Below are 15,098 nucleotides of genomic sequence, written 5' to 3' on the forward strand. Positions count from 1 at the left end.
TTCTTATATAAGACAAATTAGACTTTAAAAGAAAGACTATTAGAAGAGACACAGAAGGACACTACATAATGATCGAGGGACCGATCCAAGAAGAAGATATAACAATTGTAAATATTCATGCATACAAATTAGGAGCACCTCAACACATAAGGTAAATACTAACAGCCATAAAAGGGGAAATCGACAGTAACACATTCATAGTAGGGGAATTTAACACCTCACTTTCACCAATGGACAGATCATCCAAAATGAAAATAAATAAGGAAACACAAGCTTTAAATGATACATTAAACAAGATGGACTTAATTGATATTTATAGGACATTCCAACCAAAAACAACAGAATACACATTTTTCTCAAGTGGTCATGAAACATTCTCCAGGATAGATCATATTTGGGTCACAAATCAAGCCTTGGAAAATTTAAGAAAATTGAAATTGTATCAACTTTCTTTTCTGACGACACTATGAGACTAGATATCAATTACAGGAAAAGATCTCTAAAAAATACAAACACATGAAGGCTACACAATACACTACTTAATAACGAAGTGATCACTGAGGAAATCAATGAGGAAATCAAAACATACCTAGAAACAAATGACAATGGAGACACAATGACCCAAAACCTATGGGATGCAGCAAAAGCAGTTCTAAGAGGGAAGTTTATAGCAATACAATTCTACCTTAAGAAACAGGAAACATCTTGAATAAACAACCTAACCTTGCACCTAAAGCAATTAGAGAAAGAAGAACAAAAACACCCCAAAGTTAGCAGAAGGAAAGAAATCATAAAGATCAGATCAGAAATAAATGAAAAAGAAATGAAGGCAACGATAGCAAAGATCAATAAAACTAAAAGCTGGTTCCTTGAGAAGATAAAGAAAATTGATAAGTCTATAGCCAGACTCATCAAGAAAAAAAGGGAGAAGACTCAAATCAATAGAATTAGAAATGAAAAACGAGAAGTAACAATGGACACTGCAGAAATACAAAAGATCATGAGAGATTACTACAAGCAACTCTATGCCAATAAAATGGACAACCTGGAAGAAATGGACAAATTCTTAGAAATGCACAACCTACCAAGACTGAATCAGGAAGAAATAGAAAATATGAACAGACCAATCACAAGCACTGAAATTGAAACTGTGATAAAAAATCTTCCAACAAAAAAAAGCCCAGGACCAGATGGCTTCACAGGCGAATTCTATCAAACATTTAGAGAAGAGCTAATACCTATCCTTCTCAAACTCTTCCAAAATATAGCAGAGGGAGGAACACTGCCAAACTCACTCTATGAGGCCACCATCACCCTGATACCAAAATCAGACAAAGATGCCACAAGGAAAGAAAACTAAAAGCCAATACCACTGATAAACATAGATGCAAAAATCCTCAAGAAAATACTAGCAAACAGAATCCAACAGCACATTAAAAGGATCATACACCATGATCAAGTGGGGTTTATTCCAGGTATGCAAGGATTCTTCAATATACACAAATCAATCAATGTGATACATCATATTAACAAATTGAAGGAGAAAAACCATATGGTCATCTCAATAGATGCAGAGAAAGCTTACAACAAAATTCAACAGCCATTTATGACAAAATCCCTCCAGAAAGTAGGCATAGAGGGAACTTTCCTCAACATAATAAAGGCCATATATGAGAAAACCACAGTCAACATCATCCTCAATGGTGAAAAACTGAAAGCATTTCCACTAAGATCAGGAACAAGAGAAGGTTGCCCACTCTCACCACTCTTATTCAACATAGTGTTGGAAGTTTTAGCCACAGCAATCAGAAGAAAAGGAAATAAAAGGAATCCAAATTGGAAAAGAAGTAAAGCTGTCACTGTTTGCAGATGACATGTTACTATACATAGAGAATCCTAAAGATGCTACCAGAAAACTACTAGAGCTAATCAATGAATTTGGTAAAGTAGCAGGATACAAAATTAATGCACAGTAATCTCTTGCATTCCTATACACTAATGATGAAAAATCTGAAAGAGAAATCAAGAAAACACTCCCACTTACCATTGCAACAAAAAGAATAAAATAGGAATAAACCTACCTAAGGAGACAAAAGACCTGTATGCAGAAAATTATAAGACACTGATGAAAGAAATTAAAGATGATACAGATAGATGGAGAGATATACCATGTTCTTGGATTGGAAGAATCAACATTGTGAAAATGACTCTACTACCCAAAGCAATCTATAGATTCAATGCAATCCCTATCAAATTACCGCTGGCATTTTTCACAGAACTAGAACAAAAAATTTCACAATTTGTATGGAAACACAAAAGACCCCGAGTAGCCAAAGCAATCTTGAGAATGAAAAATGGAGCTGGAGGAATCAGGCTCCCTGACTTCAGACTATACTGCAAAGCTACAGTAATCAAGACAGTATGGTACTGGCATAAAAACAGAAACATACATCAATGGAACAGGATAGAAAGCCCAGAGATAAACCCACGCACATATGGTCACCTTATCTTTGATAAAGGAGGCAGGAATGTACAGTGGAGAAAGGACAGCCTCTTCAATAAGTGGTGCTGGGAAAACTGGACAGGTACATGTAAAATATGAGATTAGATCACTCCCTAACACCATACACAAATATAAGCTCAAAATGGATTAAAGACCTAAATGTAAGGCCAGACACTATCAAACTCTTAGAGGAAAACATAGGCAGAACACTCTATGACATAAATCACAGCAAGATCCTTTTTGACCCACCTCCTATAGAAATGGAAATAAAACAAAAATAAACAAATGGGACCTAATGAAACTTAAAAGCTTTTGCACAGCATAGGAAACCATACACAAGACCAAAAGACAACCCTCAGAATGGGAGAAAATATTTGAAAATGAAGCAACTGACAAAGGATTAATCTCCAAAATATACAAGCAGATCATGCAGCTCAATAACAAACAACCCAATCCAAAAATGGGCAGAAGACCTAAATAGACATTTCTCCACAGAAGATATACAGACTGCCAACAAACACATGAAAGAATGCTCAACATCATTAATCATTAGAGAAATGCAAATCAAAACTACAATGAGATATCATCTCACACCAGTCAGAATGGCCATCATCAAGAAATCTAGAAACAATAAATGCTGGAGAGGGTGTGGAGAAAAGGGAACCCTCTTGCACTGCTGGTGGGAATGTGAATTGGTACAGCCACTATGGAGAACAGTATGGAGCTTCCTTAAAAAATTACAAATAGAACTACCATATGACCCAGCAATCCCACTACTGGGCATATACCCTGAGAAAACCATAATTCAAAAAGAGACATGTACCAAAATATTTATTGCAGCTCTGTTTACAATAGCCCGGAGATGGAAACAACCTAAGCATCCATCATCGGATGAATGGATAAAGAAGATGTGGCACATATATACAGTGGAGTATTACTCAGCCATAAAAAGAAACGAAATTGAGCTATTTGTAATGAGGTGGATGGACCTAGAATCTGTCATACAGAGTGAAGTAAGTCAGAAAGAGAAAGACAAATACCGTATGCTAACACATATATATGGAATTTAAGAAAAAAAAATGTCATGAAGAACCTAAGGGTAAGACAGGAATAACGACACAGACCTACTAGAGAATGGACTTGAGGATATGGGGAGGGGGAAGGGTAAGCTGTGAAGAAGTGAGAGAGTGGCATGGACATATATACACTACCAAATGTAAAATAGATAGCTAGTGGGAAGCAGCCGCATAGTACCGGGGGATCAGCTCGGTGCTTTGTGACCACCTAGAGGGGTGGGATATGGAGGGTAGGAGGGAGGGAGACGCAAAAGGGAAGAGATATTGGAACTTATGTATATGTATAACCGATTCACTTTGTTATAAGACAGAAACTAACACACCATTGTAAAGCAATTATACTCCAATAAAGATGTAAAAAAAAAAAAGTTCAGATAGCAGATAACAGTATATGAGTGAGTGTGTGTGTAGGTGTGTGTTAAGTATGGCTAGAGGAATAAACTCCTTCAAAGCAACAGCAAGAACCAAACAGAAACCTCTTCTAGTCTTAGCAGCAGACAAACTAAAATTTCCAGTCTAGAGCCAAAAGACAACTTCTGGAACAAAAATATTTTCTTGGTGTGTAACAACAGTAAAGAGACTATGGTATAGGAAAGCACATTCTTAGACTCATTTTTTTTTTCACCTATAAATGGGCACAATAATACAACTACCTCATAGGTTTATAGTGAGGTTTAGAAGATGTTATATAGGCAAAATGCTTAGCAAATGCCTGGAAAATAATCACTTAATACACGAGACGATTATCACAACCACTGGCACCACTTGAGGTCCTTGTGTTCATTCTTTGACCACCACATCCTGCACAACCACCAGCTGCTCTTTCATCCAGAAGGACTTAATGATTACTCTAGAAACTATTAGGTCCCAGTTTCAATTTTAGGAATATCCATGAAAGTCTAGACGGTCGCTGGAATCAATCTGAATTTTGTTGATCAAGGCAACGTATAACAGGAACAAGTTATAAACTAATTACAGTCACTTTGGTTTTTAGATGATTTATGCTTGTTTGGGTAAAGCTTTAACATGCTTTTGCTTAAAGTGGATTTTAATTCTCAGCTTCCATTACGGCCTCAAACCAGTTTCATTTATCACAATTGTTTCACATATAGGCTTCCATTATTTCTCCTGATATTTTCCACAAAGAGCATGTGTGGCATAATATAATACAAAATAATAGTAATATTTACATATATTGTAGGCTTACAGTATACCAGGCACTCCATAAAATGGAAAACTGATACATAAAGAGGTGGTGTAAGTGTGTTCTGCAGACTAGGTGCTCAAATTCTAGAGAGTCATTATACTACCCCTATTGAGGGAAACAGGGAGAAAGAAAGAAGGAAGGATCTACATTCTATTCCTAACACTCAAATCTTCAACAAGTACTGAATAAAAATGCAATAGGACTATTATATTTCCAACTAGAAAAAAGTTATAATAAAATCTTGTAATACTTATTCGTTATTTCTGGATTTTAAAATTCTCATTTTTATTTTAAAGTGATACATATATTTTAAAATTAAATGATAAAATTCATATATTTTATAAAAATAAAAATAAGTGTTTATATATGTATGTATATATTCAAAAATGCCCACATGCTGACATCTATAGGCAATAGGGAGTAAGCAAAAAATAAGTTGGAAAAGCTGTTAAAAGCTGGAGAAGGTAGACAATTCTCATTTTCATGGTGAGGAAAGCTATCAGACAGAATGGCAAAGCAGGACTTTTGAAACTTCTGAATCTCTCCATCTCCTTTTTCAGACTTATTTCTGCACATTCTCACTGCTCCCATGCTTTAGGTGGTCCCAAACTCCTGTCCCACAACTTGCTCAGTTCTACTCCGACCACCCCCCCCCTCCACCAAATGGGATTTGCACAAACTATGTAGAGCTACTCTTGGGCCCTATTTGGCACTGAACTGAAGCTTGAATTCTAAACAACTGTTGGCTCCAGCGACACTGTGATAGGGTCTCTCGGATGTTGAGTACATTTTACCATAGAATTTCATGGTTACAAGGGATTTTAAAAGGCAGCTGTTTCACACATCTTCCATCCCCAATTATAAATACAAAAATACCTTACCCTACAGGAAGGTATTTTTTTTCATGTGCTTACCAGATTGTATTGTCATAACATCACAGATAGAAACCTTGCCACTATCTCAGGCATTCTTTTCCTTTACAGAGAACTCGATATACTAAAATCCATTAGTACACAGAGTCCAAAACTGCCTTCTCAAAATCTCTACCCACCATCCACCGTAGAGAGTAAACTGTTTTATTCCTTTTTATTTTCAAGACAGCTTTTCAGAAACTTCAGGGTACTCTCCTATCTCCCAGGGTCTCTATTTTTTGGTTACATACTCTCACTCTTCACATAGTATGGCTTAAAAGTCTCTCCATCAACCGGCGGACTCTTCTACGAATATTACCTAAGCTGTCTAAATATTTCTGAAATGTAACAATCAAGAGTCAATGCAACTTTCTCCTGCTCATGTAAAACTATGCGTGCATGTGCACAGGCGCACACATACACCACACACGCAAACACACATATACACATTCCTTTCTCTGTACCTCTTTGGCAGAAAGACATGCTGCTCTCACTACCTGGTTGTCTATGACCATGCCATATCCTCTGCGTTTATTTACTTACAATCTAGTACAGTTACACAGAGAGACTTTATTAGTTGCCTGTTGGTTACAATTCCAAGAAGGAACTTCTAACTGATTCAGTTTTGTTTTGGTAGACACCTATGAGGTAATTAACTGTAGCCAGTGATGTCAGAGACACATAAAAGCAACATGACTTCTAGGGACTACTTCACCAGGTAAGGGCCAGGTGGCAAGGATCCCAGAGGACAGGTAGTTACTGAGAACTGGGTGTATAGCCAAATGGCATCTGCAATACATTTTAGTCTTTCAGGCTCTGATAATACTTCTAAATTTGCCATCAGTTAATACTTTTTATAGTCTGAGATATTTTTTTCCTCTTTTACTGTTTATTAATCTCTTTTATTTTGGAAATGAGATATATAGCCTCCTTCACATTCAGATAAGCATGATTTTTATAACTCTAACTAAACGCAAAAACTAATATATCAAATGTATTATACTTTTGAGAAGTCACCTATTGTTAGGATTTATTGAATTTTCCATGCTGACTTTGTGTACATTATACAAGTTATGCATTTTAACAAATTTTATAATTTTGGATAAAACTTTGAAATCACAATACCAAAATATATGTTCCATTTAACACACTCATTGAAAACCTTGGTCCATCATCTGGCTATCTGTATACCATGCCAAATGTATAGATGATGGCCTGAAATTCTTAATAACTCTAACCATGTTTTTCCTCATTTGCCTGGATATTTTGTGTCATGTAGAAACAACCATAGATAATTTAAGAAAATATCAGTAAGTTAAAGGAATAGGTTTTTCCTTATTCACATCATGCATAAGCCTGTCTCTTCATCTGTGTCTCTCCTGCAATAAAGAAAGGCTGATTTTGTTGCTCTTTCACTCCATGGTCCTCACTGATGAGATCTCTCTGTCTCTTCTCTAGGGGACCTTTCCTCAACCTGGTCTATGTCTCTTTCTTTCTGCCTTGAACAATGTTGTCAGAATAATTCCCCTAATATAATTCTTTAATTATATCATTCTTTTACAGAGCTACATGAATGGGTTTTCTGTTGATTATGCTGAAGTCCACTCTGAGCTAACCTTTAAGAGTGGTCCCAGTCTACGCACAACAGCTTTATTTTCTGATCTTTCCTGACTCAATCTGTCTTCTTCAGTCACTGCAACCCTCTCACTGGTATTGCACATGCATTATGCAGAAGTCATTTCTATTTTTATGTTTTTGTTTATTATCTTTTCCCAACATGGAAGACTCTACAAAAAGTGATAATTTTCAATGACTCTTGGTCTGTTTTTGTAAGAGGGAAGAACCTTTTGTATTCTATTACAAGTTGATCACTAAAGGGATGTTGCCTATAAGCTTATATTATACATAAAGGTCCATCTCTGGGAACCCTGAATCCCATGTAATGAGCATTAAGCTAAAATACCTCTGTTTAGCTCACAGGAAACATCCTGACAAGGTCTACCTGTGAGTGACTGCAGGGAAGAAGAAATTAACACATCCCCTCTGGAGGCTGCCATTTTATTATATAAAAGGAGCCTGAATTCTAACTCAGGCAAGATGGTTCTTTGGGGCACAAGCCCACGATCTTCTCAGTTTTTATGGCTTTCTGAATAAAGTCACTATTTCTTGCTTCAAGAACTTGTCTCTCGATTATTGGCCTGTTGTGCATGGAGCAGTACAAGCTTAGGCTTGGTAACATTTTGACTAGCTATTTCTATTGAAAATATTGTTTATAATTCTTCACTAACTCAGTGAATCACAAATACTTGTGTGATATTGAGCACAGGTGTTTTAAAAAGTGGATTATTTCAAACCAATAAAATAATTTAAAATCATGTAATTTTGGAAACATGCTCAGACCCATATTTTATATGACATCTTTTTAATATTGGACTTTGGAGAGAATTTCATGTTCGATAAATAATGATTCCATTTAAATAATAACAAGAGTCAATATAAGATGCTTAATTTGATTTTTAACATGTCATCCCCTCAATGCAATGAGGTTTCTGCATCAAGAGGCAAGGTCAGTGGAGAAGATAGAAGATGGTGAGAAGGGACTACATAGTGTAGCATCTGTCAACTTTTTAAACAGCTTTTTGCTTTGGATCAGTAAACTATCTTGAAAGGGTATGGCTATGGGTAAGACACAGCAGAGCAAATTCCAATTAACACAACTCTCATCAATTCACTTAAGCATTTTGAGCAACATTTTCCCATTTACTGAATGGGGACAATAATATTTAATCTATACTTGTGGTGTTGAAACAAGAAAAGAAAATATAAAGCATCTAGTAGAGCCTCTAGTAAACGTATAACAAATAACAAATGCTGACTTGTTTCTACCTTAAAATACCTTGGCTTTTTTTTTTTCCTTGAGAAGCAATTTCAAGTCATATAGTTTTTTTAATACTGCATAGAAATCTAGCTCATAGTGCACTTCCTTCCAAAATAAACATGGCAACAATAATAAAACTGTTCCAATTCTACTGCGTTAAGTTTACCCCATTTCTTACCGCCCCCCACCACTATTGCCACGATCAAGTTTTGATACTATTAAAAAAGGCCAAAATCCTCTACAAGTTATAAGATCACAGAATCTGGAAAAAAAAAAAAAAAACAGCGGCCCACTGATGTCATTGTTATTGGATTTATTGATGGGCAGACTTATGTGGGCCCATCTTAGTGGGACAATAAAGGAAAGTACTCCAGATCCTTAACGGTTGAATTGAGATCCGCAGACGAGCAGCATCAGTATCGGGATCACCCATCACCAGGGAACGTGTTAGAAATGCAGAATCTCAAGCGCCACCCTACACTTATTTTATAAGGATCTACATTTGAACAAGATTCTTATACATTAAAGTATAAGTAAGAATATAAAGAAATGAATGCATTTAGAGTAAACTTATCCTTGTGAAGTCTCTGAATGGAGTTTGGCTATGGAGAAAAAGAACTAAGAAAATAAAAGGAAAACACAGCCTTACCTTTGTTTCTGACCTATTTCTAGAAGCTTCTGAACATCAGTTTTGGCAGATTTCTCATCGTTTTTCAAACTCTGATAAGAAAAGTGGGAAAAGGAAGTCTTATTCAGGTGATAAATTGAAGCTTACTTTACTTTTGTGTTTACGGCACAAGGTGTGGCTGCACTTATGCCCTGAAATAAGAATATATAAACAAGGCCATGATGGTCCCCATGGCTCTCAGGATGCACATAGGCTCTCAGGATGCACAATTTATGACACCAAGTGGTGCAAGTGCTACACAGTGAGTGAAAGGGAATGAACTGAGATTCAGCCTTTAGAGGTTCAGTGGAGGAGAAAGTACTCTCCAAATACCTAGGTCTCTTTATAAGTGAATATAAAACATATCTTCTGCTCTTCATTTGAAGTTTTATTATGTTCTCTGCAGGCATGTTAAACTGGTTCTGGCATAGTTTCTACAAACACAAGGGGACATAAAAGGCCTCCCTAAATAAGCTAAGTAATAATACATCAGGATGAAAGCAGTCAAATGGCATGCACCTGTTTGGTATTGTCTATTTATTATTTATGAGTAATGCATTAGTGTGCATAGAAAAACTAGGGCCATTTAAAATTGTAACTGTTCTGTATAGATAGTGTATTAAAGAAAAAAAATACCACCTCAGTCATTACTGTTTATTTATTCTGGCAAATTCAGCATTGACAGACCATGAATTAAAAGAAAAAACCCCACATGAGCTTTTCTCATTAGAGAATCTGACCCGTTAATCCTTCCCTGAAAACTTTCTTATTTATACTTAGTATATTATTTAACAGGGTAACCTATCCTTTTTGATATTAAAAGTTGAAACAGAGGCAATAACATTGTTTGTAAAAAGAGAAGCTATGACAGGTAAGGAACTGACAATAACAAGAATGGCAAACGTGTTGCTTACCTAATATTTATTTAACAACAAAACCATAGTGTCTGCCTTCACCAATTTTTCAGCCTAATGCTAGAAACAATTTTCATGTAGTAAGTTAAGTATTCTGATATGGATGTGGTGGGGTGAACATCACAAGAGAACCCTTTTCCCTAAAATGACTGATTGATATCATAATTAGGAAGCAGCCAATAAAAGGTGCCCTGTTTATTTGAAAAGAGTAGCTTGACATAAAACACAAAAAAGCAGGTTTGGGGGAAAATCACCAATCATGGGATTTACAGTTCAAAGTGCATCATGGCCATATGACCTGGGACAGGTCACAAAATCTGCACTTTGACTTCCTTATCTGATAAACAGGGATGAGAATTTTGAAGAGCCTACATTAGACAGTTACTGGAAAACTCAAAGGGGATAATAGATGTGTGAAAGCACTTGGTGAAAAGAAGAATAAAAATATGCTTATTCAATTTACCATCTGCTACACTCCAGGCATTCTGAAGGAAACAAAGATTAAAAGGGCATGGCACTATCCTCAAGAAATTAAAACCAAAACAAAACATGAAATGAAGAAATGAAAATATGAAAAGGGTAGGTATGCAGATGAGGGTCTGAAAAATGTATCCAATTAGAAGAACTCATGAGTATTTGATTATTATTTCCCCAGCAATGTCCAGAGAAGTGGGGTATACGTCTTGGAAAATAATTTTGATGACTTTAAGGATACCAAAGATTGATATACCTACTACTTAATTAATACAATGTTTATTTATGGATCTATATTGTGATGCCATCCAGGTGCTATGGTTACAGAGATGAACAAGGCTTTCAAAGCTCATGTCTTTATGAAGCCCCACTGGAAAAATATATGAAAAAAAGTGTACAATGGGCAATATATTTATTTATTTACTATGAGTTTGAAACCTGGAATCAACATTTATTAGATGTATGACTTTGGGAGATTCCTGTAGCCTCTTTGAATTTCGTTTCCTCACTGTACAATGAGTAAAATATTATCTTATTTTGTGAAAAGCTTGTTGAGGGGATTTAATAAGATAAAAATTAAATAAAAAACACCTTGCACAATGGCTGTCACAAAATAAATAAAAGGCATTTTAAAAGGTTGCAATTACATTTACTGATAGATGTATTACCCTTTCAAAAAGTAACTCCACAAAACTGTACATTTATTTCAAGTAATTTCCTAGACTGTAATCCGAAGTCTTTTTTTTCAATTCCATATATATGTGTTAGCATACGGTATTATGGTATTTGTTTTTCTCTTTCTGACTTACTTCACTCTGTATGACAGTCTCTAGGTCCATCCACTTCACTACAAATAACTCAATTTCATTTCTTGCTATGGCTGAGTAATATTTCATTGTATATATGTGCCACATCTTCTTTATCCATTCATCTGTCGATGGACACTTAGGTTGACTTAACTTAGGCTGCTAGTATAGAGATACCGAGTGTCCTGGCTGGAAGTGCTGACCACTCATGGGCATTTATTTCACCATAAGCTTGAAAAATTCTCAACGTGCCAGGTGTTTCATGCCTCTAAGAAGGTGCAGGTGTCTTAAATATTCTTTCAAGTCTCATAAAACTTGTGAATTTCTACTTAATGAAAAGGTAGCATGCTGGCCTCAACTTCCTATATGGAAATCAATGCACCCATTTTCATCCTAGTCAGTGCGTCCCTAATGCTCTGTGCAAACTTCTACCATAGAACTGTTATTCCTGCACTGTTACCATCTTGCTACCTGTCACTGTATCCTACTGGAGTGTGAGTAATTTTTCTGTTATTTTCATGTTCTCAAGATGTAATACAACTTCTGGAACAAGAGCTTGGATGTTGGGTTCAAAATACCAGATCCACCTCCTAACTCTCTCTGTGCTCTCAGATTCTGAGCCCTTTTCTAACTCTGTTTTCTCACCTGTAAAATGAGGCTAATAATAATCATAGCATAATCATCATGTGAAAATTAATTAAAAATTGGAGAAAGAGGACCTAACACAAGAGACCGCATTCAATAAACTGTAGTGGTTGCTGACACCATAATCATCATCATGGGACTAAAAAGCTAAGAACAATGGTGATTACACAAGGTTCAGAAACTTGGTTCAGTGCGATAACTAACAGACTGGCTCTGGAGTCAGACTGCCTGCATTTAAACTCTGGTTTCCTTTGTGATATTCAAGCATGATTTCTCACGTGTAACAAGAAAACTCACATTTATAGTGCCTACCCTCATTGATATATTATGATAATTAAATCCTATAATACATGCAAAGCTTTTAGTATACAGTATGTATTCAATAAATACAATGTTAAAGGAAAATATTAAAATATATTCTCAGATATTTCAGAAACTTTTCTTATCAGATATAGATCTTGTCTTTGGTTTTTGATTTAGATTTCACTGAGTGCTAATACATTTTCACAGATGACACTTTCCTTTGCGAGGCATTTACCCATTTTAGTAATGAGGTTTATTAAAGAATTTTCAGATCTATCCTTTGTGGAATTTAAAGTTCTCTTCAAGAGATCATTTCTATATTCATTTATAACTCTTAGCCATAACTGCTGTTCATCATTTTGTAATGTAAAAAACACAGGGGTCAAACTGATCTTAGAAACTCTGAGAAATTGATGGCTTTGCCAAGCACACAGTTTTCTCATTCCTGAATTTGCAAACCACAGATTCCCAGACTGCATTTCAAATGACATTTCTTTTCAAAGCTCATATAATAATAAATAATAACTCCCATGTTCAAGCCCAGAAATATATTCAAAACTGGTAAAAAATGCAGAAGTCTTTACATGTTAACCCAATGAGACAAACCAGGTGACTCCCTACCCTTTGCTGCTGGGAAAATTAATTTTCATCTCACCTGAAGGTTGACTTTAATTCCATCAAGTTCTCTTGATGTTTTTGTCAGCTGGCGGAGGATGGTGCTCCGCTCCTTCAAGACTTGCTTCAGCTGCTTTTCTAGCTCTCCAGAGTCCTGTCTAACACAGAAAGAAAAGGCATGAGGGCCCCCCAAATGCCTTCACTTGGCTTTAGCCATTTTGGCCATAATCACAGACCCTTGCATTTTAAGCAAAATCTAGATAAACTGAAACCTTAATTACTAGGATTTTTTTTTTTTTTTTTTTTTTTTTGCGACACGCGGGCCTCCCACTGTTGTGGCCTCTCATGTTGTGGAGCACACGCTCCGGACGCGCAGGCTCAGCGGCCATGGCTCACGGGCCCAGCCGCTCCACGGATCTTCCCGGACCGGGGCACGAACCCGTGTCCCCTGCATCGGCAGGCGGACTCTCAACCACTGCGCCACCAGGGAAGCCCGGATGTTTTGTTTTTATTAGTTCATCTAAAAAGGGAAAATTGAAATACCAGTTTTTTAAAGAAATGTTTGATTTTGCATTGAGGATTATCCAGGCTACAGAGTTTCCAGAACAACACTGCACATCTTTTGCATGTATAACATAGTTTATCAGATACCTCTTGGAAAATAGATATTTTCCATGACATTACACACTTTTTTCTAAGGTCATTGAAGTTTTACAGCAAGAGATTTGATTTGAACCAAGTTAGATCAGAGATGTAGACAGGTTCTGACACTGGGGGTACAAACTTGGGGGTGGAACCAGGGCAGAATGGAGGGGCTTTGCTTCGCCCTTGGTTTGTAGGGAATGAAGTGCACTGAAAAGGCACCCCTTTCAAAATCTCTATTGCTATTAAAGAAAATACCCCTAAAAATCAGTCAATAACTATAGTAATTACAGTGAAATTTGAACAGACTTGTTATCTATTACAAGGAAGGAAAGACTAATCTCATTATCATACATATATATGTACATTTTTCCCCATTTTTCTCATATGGACTTTGCAAGATAATAATACAGGTATTGTAATTCTAATTTTGTTGATATAAAAGACTGGGCTCAGAAAAATTAAGTTACTACCCTAAGATCCTACTTAAGGAATGAATGAACAAGTAGTGTGTATATTTGTGTGTGTGTGTGTATTTATATATATTATAGCAAGTATGCACGTGTGGGGGAAGAATGTAGACAAGGAAAGAGTTGTCAGTGCAGCACAGAACTATACCTGATAGGGAAAGGTTAAAAATGATTAATTGGTACACATAGGTGATTAGAGATTAGAATCACGAATCCAGAGAAGAATTCCTGGTAAAAGTAATATAAAATATATGCATTTTGAAAGATAAATAGAATTTAGCTATATGAAAGGGGGAAAGCACATGTAAATACTAATGAAAATGAGCCTACTGAATTAAAAAATAAGTGCATAAATGTCAGAAGGTTTGGAGTAGAAAATGGGGGTAGAGAGGTTTGCTGCTGAAATGAGGATGTGGAGAGCATGAGCAAAAGTATGCAAAACTCTTAAATGATGGTTAGGAGTATGGGCATTGTTTGGAAAACAAGGGGAAGACGTGGAAGCAATCTAAATGTCCATCAACAGAGGACTGGATAAAGAAGATGTGGTATATATATACACAATGGAACATTACTCAGCCATTAAAAAGAATGAAATAATGCCATTTGCAGCAACTTGGACGGATCTAGAGATTGTCATACTGAGTGAAGTAAGTCAGACAGAGAAAGAAATGTATCATATGATATCCCTTATGTACGAAATCTAAAAAGAAATGATACAAATGAACTTATTTACAAAATAGAAACAGATTCACAGACTTAGAGAACGAACTTATGGTTACCGGGGGAAAGGGTGGGGGGAAGGGATAGTTAGGGAGTTTGGAATCGACATGTACACACTGCTATATTTAAAATGGATAACCAACAAGAGCCTACTGTATAGCACAGGGAACTCTGCTCAATGTTATGTGGCAGCCAGGATGGGAGGGGAGTTTGGGGGAGAATGAATACATGTATATGTATGGCTGAGTTGCTTTGCTGTACGCCTGA

At 36.2% G+C, this 15,098-nt stretch overlaps 1 protein-coding gene across 1 annotated transcript in view; it reads right to left on the reverse strand.

Annotated features, from left to right (window-relative positions):
* LUZP2 (leucine zipper protein 2) overlaps positions 1-15,098 on the reverse strand; it is a gene marked incomplete at both ends in the record, with an annotated part of 465,699 nt that overhangs the window by 221,245 nt on the left and 229,356 nt on the right. Inside the window, 2 exons of the mRNA XM_082627973.1 lie at positions 9,225-9,295; positions 13,040-13,157. Of these exons, the coding sequence (XP_082484099.1) occupies positions 9,225-9,295; positions 13,040-13,157 (189 nt within the window). The remainder of the gene's footprint in view (positions 1-9,224; positions 9,296-13,039; positions 13,158-15,098) is intronic.

The sequence above is a fragment of the Mesoplodon mirus genome (assembly GCF_964341445.2).
Source record: "Mesoplodon mirus genome assembly, chromosome: 7".
In the NCBI taxonomy this organism is placed as follows: Eukaryota; Metazoa; Chordata; class Mammalia; order Artiodactyla; family Ziphiidae; genus Mesoplodon; species Mesoplodon mirus.